The 11,594-nt window shown below is 41.6% G+C and overlaps 2 protein-coding genes across 3 annotated transcripts; one reads left to right on the top strand and one right to left on the bottom strand.

Annotated features, from left to right (window-relative positions):
* On the top strand, positions 1-744 carry LOC311489418 (uncharacterized protein). The gene is made up of 3 exons (XM_084546490.1): positions 1-95; positions 228-302; positions 439-744. Exons 1-3 carry the CDS (start codon positions 5-7, stop codon positions 585-587), a joined length of 315 nt encoding a protein of 104 aa, XP_084402616.1. The 5' UTR covers positions 1-4; the 3' UTR covers positions 588-744.
* Positions 745-2,818: 2,074 nt separating this feature from the next.
* Positions 2,819-7,456, bottom strand: LOC311488874 (uncharacterized protein). 2 transcript variants are annotated; one of them, XM_084545736.1, is made up of 4 exons: positions 7,273-7,456; positions 3,458-3,769; positions 3,251-3,325; positions 2,819-3,102 (listed from the first exon to the last, which is right to left on the bottom strand). In XM_084545736.1, the coding sequence occupies exons 2-4, from the start codon at positions 3,669-3,671 to the stop codon at positions 2,954-2,956; spliced, it is 438 nt and encodes a 145-aa protein (XP_084401862.1). In that variant the 5' UTR covers positions 3,672-3,769; positions 7,273-7,456; the 3' UTR covers positions 2,819-2,953. The 2 variants fall into 2 exon arrangements, with proteins under 2 accessions (XP_084401862.1, XP_084401861.1); XM_084545735.1 differs by lacking the exon at positions 7,273-7,456 and having other exon boundaries at positions 3,458-3,956.
* Positions 7,457-11,594: the final 4,138 nt, after the last annotated feature.

Genomic DNA, 11,594 nt, shown 5'->3' with positions numbered 1-11,594 from the left:
CATCATGCTGCTGCAAGGGGACGATATGTACAAGTACAGATACCGCTGCTCCGTCAAGCACGAGGGGGGCACGGTGGAGGCCCAGACTCTACAAGGTAACCAAGGCTTGGTGACTGTGTTCAGCAGTGATTCAGCTTCATGTGGAGACGCTGTCAAAGAGAGCAGAGGAGCAGAGGACTGACATTTCTCACTGCAGCTCCAAACATTTGACTCCTTTTCTGTTTCAGAGCTTCCAGCTCCAGCAGCCTCCTGTCCTCCAGAGAGAGAGCCAGCAGACCTGCCAGCTCTGCAGCAAGATCACTGTAAGATCACCTGCTGCCTCTCTGCATGGACAGCTCCAATGTCCAATGAGGACACTACAACAACTTTACAGGATTAATCTGACACTTGCACTAATTCATATCTGTCTGTCTGTCTGTCTGTCTGTCTGTCTGTCAGTGTCCTTCCAGTCTCAGTGCAGGGTGAAGCTGCTCTGTCTGCTGTACACAGTGCTGATAGTGAAGAGTCTGGTGTACTGCTGTGGACTCTCTCTGCTGATGAGCCTCAGAAACAAGGGACCGTCCACCAACTCCACACATGCTGACTGACTGCTTTCTGCTGCTCTTTTCTCTCCATCAGATCTCATCAGTTCATCTCATTCATCACTTTGATCAGTATTCACAAATCTTGTTGTAATGTGCTTCTTTGTAATCTGTATCTTTTCATTCACGTCTTGATTGTCATCCTGGAAACAGAAACACATATATTCACATACAAATCTGCTCTTATGACGTGTTGCTTGTTTTTTACAGTAAAATAAATCATAAAATAAATCATATCTAATTGTAGACATTTCAGCATTTAATGCAGCTTTTATTTTTTTAAATACAACATCTTTTTAAATAATAATTTTGTTGTGTGTTCCTTCTTGTCTAAAGATTCGCTACGTTGACACCCTAAAGTCATTTGATGATGGTTCCTATGCCATTTTTAGTAAACATTAACATCTAGTGTTTCTATCTAAACCAGCAGGTGTGGTTGTTCCACCAGGTTCAGTTCTGTGTCTTCACATAATTTTAGTTTGTGTATTAGTTCTCTAATATAAATGTGTCGGTGTGGATGTCAAACTCTACGCTGACGACACTGTTGTTTCCACAGATGAACAAAGAGCAGAGCTGATTTGGATGTCAGTAAATAAAGTAACAAGCTGCTTCCAGTTCCTGGATGTGACGTCTATGAACCCTGTGAATGAAGCACAGACTGCTGCACTGCTAAAAAATGAAGCTGGAATGGATTTTCCATGAGAAATGTGTCTCAGTGTGGTTAAGGAGGTGAACTCATGAGAAATTACAAGTGATTGGGACGTTCAGACTTTTTGTTCCAATAATGAGACTTGAGGTGAACCAACATGGACAGCCTGCTTCAGAACAACAGCATGACTTGTTTATCTCATGGCTTTGTGTCTCTGTCTCAGTGAGGCTTGTGTTCTGTTCTGATTCATGACAACACAACAACAGGAAGCATTATTGTTTCTAAGAGAAGATGAAAATCCTCTCATGGGACCAATTGAAACACTTCTTCAAAATTCTATTTATCAGAGAAGAGACATTTATGAGAGGATGGAAGATTTGAAACACACCACAATAAAAGAATTCCTTTCATTTAATGGCAAACAGCAGTTGACCTGAAAAGGACTGATTGGAATGTAGAATAATAAATGTAAATGTGTTTCTCTGTCAGATGAAGAACACAGGTGCTTCCTGGAAAGATTCTTTAACCAGAGCTGGTGGTTGAAACTGTCATTGTGTCATTAAAGTGAAAAGCCACAGCTAACGGTGTGGAGGCTGCAGAGCACAAACCCACACAGCCCGTCTGCTGCAGGAAGGAAGTCTGATTGGCTGTCAGCAGTTTGTTTTCTGTCCTAATAACCACTGAGAACAGATTCATATCTGCTGCTAAACACACTCATCACCTCCCCTCCCTTTCTCTTGTTTTCTGTAAACCTTTTTTCCTCTGAGCCCTCCACCCACACAGAGTTGAACTGAGTCCAATCACCCACCTGAAGCTCATGTCCTGGTAACATGTTGAGGGTATTTAGAGGTTTGGATGATTAAAGATGAAATCATCAAGAAGAGCATTCATTAAATGTTATTTGATTGATCAGACACCTCTGTGATTAATGACTGATTAGGATTTATCCACTAACAGGTCCAGTTAGAGGACCATCAACTTTCAGTGTTCAGCTCTCAAACACTTGAATTTCCACTGACACACTGACCTGCTGCTAATGAAACTATTTCATGACTGTTAATTAAACCCATCCTTCATTTGATCAACATTCAAACCTCAGCACTGACTCATCAAACTGCTGGATGATAGTTTTTAACACTCGTTGATTCAAATCAGCTCTGCTCTTTGTTCATCTGTGGAAACAGCAGTGTCGTCAGCGTAAAGTTTGACATCCACACCGACACATTTATATTAGAGAACTAATACACAAACTAAATGATCTGAAGACACAGAACTGAACCTGGTGGAACAACCACACCTGCTGGTTAAGATAGAAACACTAGATGTTAATGTTTACTAAAAATGGCTTAGGAACCATCATCAAATGACTTTAGGGTGTCAACGTAGCGAATCTTTAGACAAGAAGGAACACACAACAAAATTATTATTTAAAAAGTTTTTGTATTTAAAAAATATAAAAGCTGCATTAAATGCTAAAATGTCTACAATTAAGATATGATTTATTTTATGATTTATTTTACTGTAATAAACAAGCAACACGTCATAAGTGCAGATTTGTATGTGAATATATGTGTTTCTATTTCCAGGATGACAATCAAGACATGAATGAAAAGATACAGATTACAAAGAAGCACATTACAACAAGATTTGTGAATACTGATCAAAGTGATGAATGAGATGAACTGATGAGATCTGATGGAGAGAAAAGAGCAGCAGAAAGCAGTCAGTCAGCATGTGTGGAGTTGGTGGACGGTCCCTTGTTTCTGAGGCTCATCAGCAGAGAGAGTCCACAGCAGTACACCAGACTCTTCACTATCAGCACTGTGTACAGCAGACAGAGCAGCTTCACCCTGCACTGAGACTGGAAGGACACTGACAGACAGACAGACAGACAGACAGACAGACACAGAGACAGACAGATATAAATTAGTGCAAGTGTCAGATTAATCCTGTAAAGTTGTTGTAGTGTCCTCACTGGACATTGGAGCTGTCCATGCAGAGAGGCAGCAGGTGATCTTACAGTGATCTTGCTGCAGAGCTGGCAGGTCTGCTGGCTCTCTCTCTGGAGGACAGGAGGCTGCTGGAGCTGGAAGCTCTGAAACAGAAAAGGAGTCAAATGTTTGGAGCTGCAGTGAGAAATGTCAGTCCTCTGCTCCTCTGCTCTCTTTGACAGCGTCTCCACATGAAGCTGAATCACTGCTGAACACAGTCACCAAGCCTTGGTTACCTTGTAGAGTCTGGGCCTCCACCGTGCCCCCCTCGTGCTTGACGGAGCAGCGGTATCTGTACTTGTGCATATCGTCCCCTTGCAGCAGCATGATGGAGGCGCTGTGTCCCGACTCTCTGAGCTCCAGCTGCTCTCCCTCAGCAGGGGTCAGCTCCTCCAGAGGGCCGTTCTTCTTCTGTCTTTTCCAGGAGAACTGGACCAGAGGAGGAAACATGGCTGAGGCCAGACACAGCAGGGAGCTCTTCCCCTCCAGGTGGGCTCTGGATGCTGCTGCTGGGTACACGCTCACCACGGGCTTCACTACCTGCTCATCTGAAGTTTGACAGCAGACACACATTCACACAGTCAACAGCAGCTTCCAGCACTGCTCTGGATTCAGTCTGATCCTGGAAACTACATGGACTCTGATCACTAAACTACTCATCAATACAGAACAAAGTTCAACCAGCATCAACTTTTTCAGCAGTCTGAGCTACAGTAGCTCGTCTGTTGGATGGGACCACACGGACCAGCCTTCTCAATGATCCTTGGCCGTCCATGAGCTTGTCTCTGGTTCTTCTCCTTCCTTGGACCACTTTTGATAGATAAATGGTAAATGGCCTTGCTTTTATATAGCGCTTTTCTACCTATTGGTACTCAAAGCGCTTTACAGTCATAGACACATCTACCCATTCGCTCACACAAGCACACACACATTCACACACCAGTGCCACGCACTGGGAGCAACTGGGGGTTCAGTGTCTTGCTCAAGGACACTTCGGCATGTGGCACATTCCGGGGATCGAACCGCTAACTCTCTGGTTCGTGGACAACCCGCTCTACCTACTGAGCCACAGCCGCCCCATACTGACCAGGACCAGATACTGACCAGTACAGACAAGGAACATCCCACAAGAGCTGCAGTTGTGGAGATGCTCTGTCTCAGTGGTCATAATGTTACGGCTGATGGCTGCACATATTCCGCATACATTACAATAGAACTTAATTTCCTAAAAGTATTTGACGCTCTCACAACTTTTAAATTTCATGGGTCATAATAACATCTTCGAGAAATTTCAATCAGGTTTTAAACCTCTTCATAGCACAGAAAGTGCCCTCCAAAAAGTAACTAATGATCTCCTTTTAGCTGCTGACAGGGGTGAGAGTGCAATTTTAATTCTTTTAGACCTCAGTGCAGCTTTTGACACTATAGATCACTCCATTTTAATCAACCGTCTTAAAACCTGGGTGGGCATCAAGGACTCAGCACTTGGTTGGTTTTACTCTTACCTTTTAGAAAGAAGCTTCTCGGTCACCACAGGTAATTATTCTTCTTCGTCAGCTCACATTACCTGTGGTGTACCGCAAGGTTCAATTTTAGGTCCAATTTTATTTTCTATTTATATGCTCCCTCTTGGCCATATCATTGAACGCCACAATGTTTCTTTTCATTGTTATGCAGATGACACACAAATATACCTCCCCCTGAGACCTGCTGACCCTGGAAGCCTAGCTGCTGTTTTAGACTGTCTTAGTGATGTGAACTGCTGGATGGCACAGAACCTCCTGAAACTCAACAACTCAAAATCCGAAATCATATTACTTAATCCCCCTATCCACACCAGCTCCATTCTAACCTCTCTTGGTCCCTATGCCAACTGTGTAACACCCACTGCCCGTAATTTAGGAGTAATTTTTGATTCAAACCTCAACTTCGAAAAACATGTCAATAAAGTAGTTCAGTCTTGTTTCTTTCAATTCAAAACCATCTCCAGAATCAAAAAAATCATTTCCCGCCCCGATTTAGAAAAGGTTATACATGCACTAATATTCTCCAGATTAGACTACTGTAACTCACTTCTCTCCGGCATTAATCAAAAATCACTCTCTCGCCTCCAACTTGTGCAAAATGCAGCAGCTAGGCTTCTTACTGGTTTTAACAGACGACAGCACATTACACCGATTTTAGCTTCTCTTCACTGGCTCCCTGTTTGTTTTAGAATTGATTTTAAGATTTTACTGATCACTTTTAAGGCACGTCAGGGGCTGGCTCCAAGTTACATATCAGAGTTACTGACTCCTTACGAGCCAGCCCGCAGCTTAAGGTCCTCAGGTGGTTCCCTTCTGGCTGTTCCAAGGTCGAGGCTCAAAACTAAAGGTGACCGAGCGTTTGCCATCACGGCCCCTCGACTTTGGAACGCCCTGCCTGAGGACATAAGGCTTGCACAGTCAGTGAATTCTTTTAAATCACTACTTAAAACTCATTTTTATAGACTTGCTTTTATGTGAGGTTTGTCCTTTTAACTTTCTTTTTAACTTTAACTTGAATCAAGCCATTCTATTTTACTGTGTTTTATTTTATTTTATTTATATTTATTAATTTTGTTATGTGGTTGTTTATGTAACTTAACTTTTAATTGCTTTTATTGTCTTCTCACATGTTGGTTGTTTTATCTTGCCTGAGTATTTTATTCACGCTTGAATGTTAAAGCACTTTGTAAACGTTGTTTTTAAAAGGTGCTATATAAGTAAGGGTATTATTATTATTATTATAAAATATAAATCCCAACAGAATCCAATCATTTCAAGTCAACATTTAATGGAAAGACATTATTTTCTGCTTTGGAATTTGAAGCCAACAACACGTTTCAAAGAAGTTGGGACAGAAACATGTGGACTGTGTTTCATCACGTCTTCTTTTCTATCTAAAGCAATACTTGGACTACTTCCTACATTTGGACCTTCATTGCTCAGAGAAGTGCTGCTCGTTACTCTCTCTGTTCACAAGATCATTTGTTTCTTTTTGTTCCATAGACCTGGACTGAATTGGGTCAAAGGGCTTTTGTCCACTCTCCACCTTTTGCATGGAATATGTTGCAGAATGACAGGAAACCAACTGAGTTCATTTTTCATTGACCGCTTTGAAATCCAAACTGAGAGGACATGAGGCCGACTCCACAATAAGCACTTGTTTTTAGAAGCTGCTTGTAAATTGAATCATCTTCTTTTTCTTTGTCTTTTAACTGTGTCATTTTCTAACTGTCTTTTCTATTTGCTGCTGCCTATTTTTACCAGGACTCCCTTGAAAAAGAGCTTCTCAGTGTCAGTGGGATCGTCCTGGTTAAAGAAATCTAATCAAACATGGAAATCATTTCCAAATCCCTGAATTGTGTTTTTCACTTGTTCATTTGTCATTTGACTGATTCCAATATGTATTGAATATTCCACATTTAAGAGCACAGACTTCAATCACTAATAAAACACATCAATATACAAGTTTGTGTCAGTCATGTTCAAATGTTGAAATACTTTCTGCTGATGATAGTAATAAAACATTGTAGGAGTCAATTCTATTTCTTCTAATATCACATTGACTTTGTGTTTTTTTCTTTTTCTATGAATCCATTATCAATTAAAGACACATTTACCATCAGATAAAAAGAACTGACAGCCATTAGATCTGACAAGGTTCTAACTTTCAGAAATGATCCAATACAATCGATAGACACTTCAAAACAATCTGAAATAGCTGAACATCAAATATCATCTTGTTTTCAACAACACATGTCACAGAATTACTGAGATGATCAAATCCTAAATGTTTGGAACGTCACTAATATTTACAGAAATAAGGAAGAACTTTAGTTGTTCAGTCAGATTTCAACTTGTTTTCAGAAATGATTGAGCTTTTCTTATGGAACAATGGCTGCAGGATGAATTCTCTACTAATGAGGAAAAAACTAACATGGAAAGGCTGAAGCAGCACAAACTGACTTTAAACACATTTTCAGCTTCTACAATAAAACAACTGAAGGAAAAGAAATGTTTCTTCTTACCTGTTACATACAGTTTAGTTCCAGAGCCATAGATGGGGTAGATGTTGAAGCTGTCACACAGTGAAAAAGACTAATACAAAAACCTGTGTGCTGTTGAGAGAGTCAGCTGAGGTGAAGGAGTCCAATGAGGAAGCAGGATCATATTTCAGCTCCATGATGTGTTTCTCTAATGTTCACATCAACATGACTGTCTCTTCTTCTCTTTTCTTTTAGCCACACTAGCAGCATGGCTCTGATGTCAATGGTTCCTTAGTTCCTTTATTTTCTTTCTTGTACATTTTTCATGTCATTTATTTTGGTATATTCTTATATTATTCTTATCAAGCAGAACCCCTTCCATAGCGGCACCATGGAGGGGGTGGGACTGGTTTTCCATCATGGATGACAGCTTTGCTTCCATCCTCCAATCACCCACCACCTCCACAGGCTCGAGAGGGCAGCCCAGAACAGAGCCGGCCTTCTTCACCAGTCTGTTCAGTCTCTTCTTGTCTGTCTCTGAGATGCTGCTGCTCCAGCAGACCACTCCATAGTAGATGGCTGATGCCACCACAGAGTCATAGAATGACCTCAGTAGTGCTCCCTGTACTCTGAAGGACCTCAGTGTTCTTAGCAGGTAGACTCTGCTCTGCTCTTTCTTATAAATGACCCTCATGTGGTCAGACCAGTCCAGGTTGTTGTTCAGGTCAACACCCAGGTATTTATAAGGGTCCACTCTCTCTATGTCCATTCCCTGGATGTTCACCTGAATGTTTACAACCTACATTCAACTGAATAAACTACAAAGATATTTAATGATCAACCTGATCAATGTGATTGTTTTTCGGTAAATATTCGCTCATTTTGAATCTGATGCCTGCAACATGTTCCATAGAAGCTGGGACAGGGTCAAGAAAAGACTGAGAGAGTTGAGGAATGGAAAGGTGAACAGGTGAACTGGAAACAGGTGAGAGTCATGACTGGGAATAAAAGGAGAGAGTTTTTCAGTTCTGATTAAATAAACCAACAGTTTTCTATCTTCTACTAAAAATCAAACCTGAACCTTCAAGCTGCTGAAGTGTTGTTGTAGAGAAACGTTTGTTTGTAGAGGAAAGGTCAGGAGATCACCATGAATGTCAGGGTTCATCCTCTGAGAACCATGAACATCCACAGGAAACTGATGGAAATCTGTCCAACAACGTCAGCGTCCTAAGAAGCTGCTGCTAGAAGAACTAAGTCCTGACCTGACATCAGTCCAAGATTTGTCTTTGAAAATGGAAGAAAGTGAAATGATGTGGTGAAATCTGCTGGAAGGTGTTAAACAACAAGTGCTGCTGGAAGTGTTTTCATGAAGAGAACATTAACATTGTGAAGCAGGAATGGACTTTATTCCAGCAGCAGCTCAGAGCAGAGGAGCTTCATCTTCATCTGGAACATTTGTCTGAAATCATTCATTCTATTCAACTTTGACTCTGAAGATCTCTTTGTGTTCTTTTGCTCTTTGATTGAATTCTTTTGATTGACTTTGTATTTCTGCTCTTTGTTCTTCTCTGTCTTGTTTTCATCTTTTTTCTAACTGTTGAAATATCTGCTAACAACATCAATAAATCTGATGTCAAAGAAATAGTGAGAGCAGGAAAGAAGAATCTCCCTCAGCTCAGTATGTTTGGGACTCTGTCTGAGATGGAGGTGAAATATGTGAACCTGGGCTGTGGTTTACTGCTCTCTTCCTGTCACAAACACTGTTTGACATCTGTTCATCTGTTGGTTTTTGTTCAGGCTGCTCGCATCATTTCTCACTGTGGGCATCAATCTTCCCACAGTAGCAGTAGTAGGTGGCTGAATGATTGACTTGAACTTTCTCTATCTTCAACTCACAAACGTTCTGATTATACACAGCTGAGAAATCATCTATCTGAGGATGATTGTAATTTACTCTGTCTATATTACCCTTGTTCTTCTCAATAGAAAGAATCTCTCTGAATGCTTCTTTCTTCTGGAGCCAGTGTATCGAATCACCATCACACTGGTCAGCTCGTCCGCATCTGAAGGAGACTGTTTGACCAACTCTCCTGGTCAATGTTAACTGGTCCTGGGTCAACTCTGCTGCCATGGCAACCAGCGCTGTAGAGACACAGACAGATAGATGAAGGTTAGTGAGACAGTGTTTGTTAAAGGTGGAGTTTGTTGGAAACACTCACCTGAACACAGACAGCACAGAGCAGCAGCTGGGAGGAAAAGCATTTTGTGCAGTGGTGTATCCTCTGGTGAACCTGGGGAGAAGTGGAGCTCTGATGCAGCTGAGGCCCAACAAGGACGAGCTGTGAGATCAGACGAGGCCACGTGGTTTCTAGCAGGTCCTCAAAGCTCCCATCAGCCCCTGCAGCCCACAGATGAGACTGCTGCTGCTGATTGACAGCTCAGATCAAGCTGCTGTGTGCTTTCATGGTCTTGATTTCAATCTGACAGCAGATGAAAAAAATCTGGCTCACATGATGCAGAAAGACTAAAAAACATTCATGTTCCCACAAACACATTCAGGTTGGTGGTGAATTTAGTAACACAGACTGTTATCTGTTGTTGAAGAGCTGAGATGAAAATACAAAACTACAAATCCACACAGCTCCTCAACTCTGATTGAACTCTAACTATTTGACATTTAAAGAGATGAAAGCATTCAAACTCCTTGACAGAGCAGCTTTACTGTGGAATATGGAATATTACTGTGCAGCTTTAATATCTCTCAGGACATACAGGAGGAATTTGACAAGTGAAAGCAGAAGATCAAATGTTTGACTTCAACTCCTAAAAGTAGAATCAAAGCTCAGTGACTCTGAGAGATTTTGCTCAGTTAGAAGAGATTTCCTGCTCTGACATGTTTGATCAGCTCTGATCATTTTGAAATGAAGAAGCAAAGAGAAGCAGCGTCATCCTGTAGTGAGTCACTGGAAGTACAAAGGCATCCAGACACAAATGACACACAATGGTTGAGAAAAACAGCTGGGAGCTCTGGACGCAGAACATCCACCAAGTTCTGGACAAACAGAGTCATGATGGTGTCAGCTGCTTGTTCATTACCACTGGAGCTGTTCACATCTGCAGCTTTAGCATTCAAAGAAAAACTCCAATGATGAGTTTGATCAATGAAAATGAAAATCTCCTCCTCCATGAATCATTTCATTCCTCCTTCTTTTCAGACTGGATCTCTCTCTATCTCTACTTTCATGATATTCAGCAGATATGATCAGTATCACTTACTGTACTTGGACACTTTCTTTCCTTTTAATCTTTGCACTTGTGGCTGCTGTCAACACTGTCATGTCAATCACATGAATGTTTCCTTCAATCCAATCTGCTGTCTCCATGTTCTACTGGAGAGAATCAAACAGTCCCTCTGCCGCCCTCTGCTGGTTCAAACAGCACACTGCTTCACTCCAGCCAGTCTGAATCCTCCATTCAGTGTTAGAGCGGGAACAAACAGGACTGTCAGTGTTCTGTGTTTGGAGATGGAGCTGTTGGAGTGGATGATGATGCTAACAGGAATAAGACACTTTATATTTCTGCTGGAAAACCTTGGTGTCCTGTACACATGAAACACTGCTCTGTAAAAATCTATCAGTGACATTTTTCTGAGTGTTGTGTAGCAGTGTCTTCTTTCTGGTCATGTGGATGTTGGACTTGTTTTACTGTGGATACAGATATTTTTGTAGCCGTTTCCTCCAGTGTCTTCACATGGTCCTTTGCTGCTGGGACTGATCTGAACTTCTGGTACCAAAGTCCGTTCATCTCTAGAAGACAGGATGTGTCTCCTTCCTGAGCACTATGATGGTGTCCTGGTCCCATGATGTGTAGTATTATTTCTACACATCAACGTGGTTCCTTCAGACATTTGAAAATTGCTCCCAAGCTTGAACCAGACTTGTCCAGGTCCACAGTTTGTTTTCTGAGGTCTTGGTTGATTTCTTTTGATTTTCCCATGATGTTAAATAAAACCTTTGAAGGTAGGCCTTAAAATACATCCACAGATACACGTCCAGTTGACTCAGATGATGTCAGCTAGCCAATCAGAAGCTTCTAAAGCACTGACATCATTTTCCGGAAACGTTTATGCTGTTTAAAGGTGGAGTCAGCTGGAGATATAGTGATGTATATATAGTGATATAAGGAGTATCAGCAAACAAGGATTTACTAGACTCAGTGAACTCTACCAGATCAGAACACTATACATCAGAAAGATGAGCCAAGCAACCTGAGAGATTGATCAACATGTCAGAGTTTGACAACTTTCCTTGGGTCAAGGCCACTGACAAACCACAGTCCCTCACTTCAGCACTGGACAGCTCCTC

This window comes from Chelon labrosus, assembly GCF_963514085.1.
Source record: "Chelon labrosus genome assembly, chromosome: 6".
NCBI lineage: Eukaryota > Metazoa > Chordata > Actinopteri > Mugiliformes > Mugilidae > Chelon > Chelon labrosus.
This window is presented reverse-complemented; position numbering and strand designations above follow the sequence as displayed.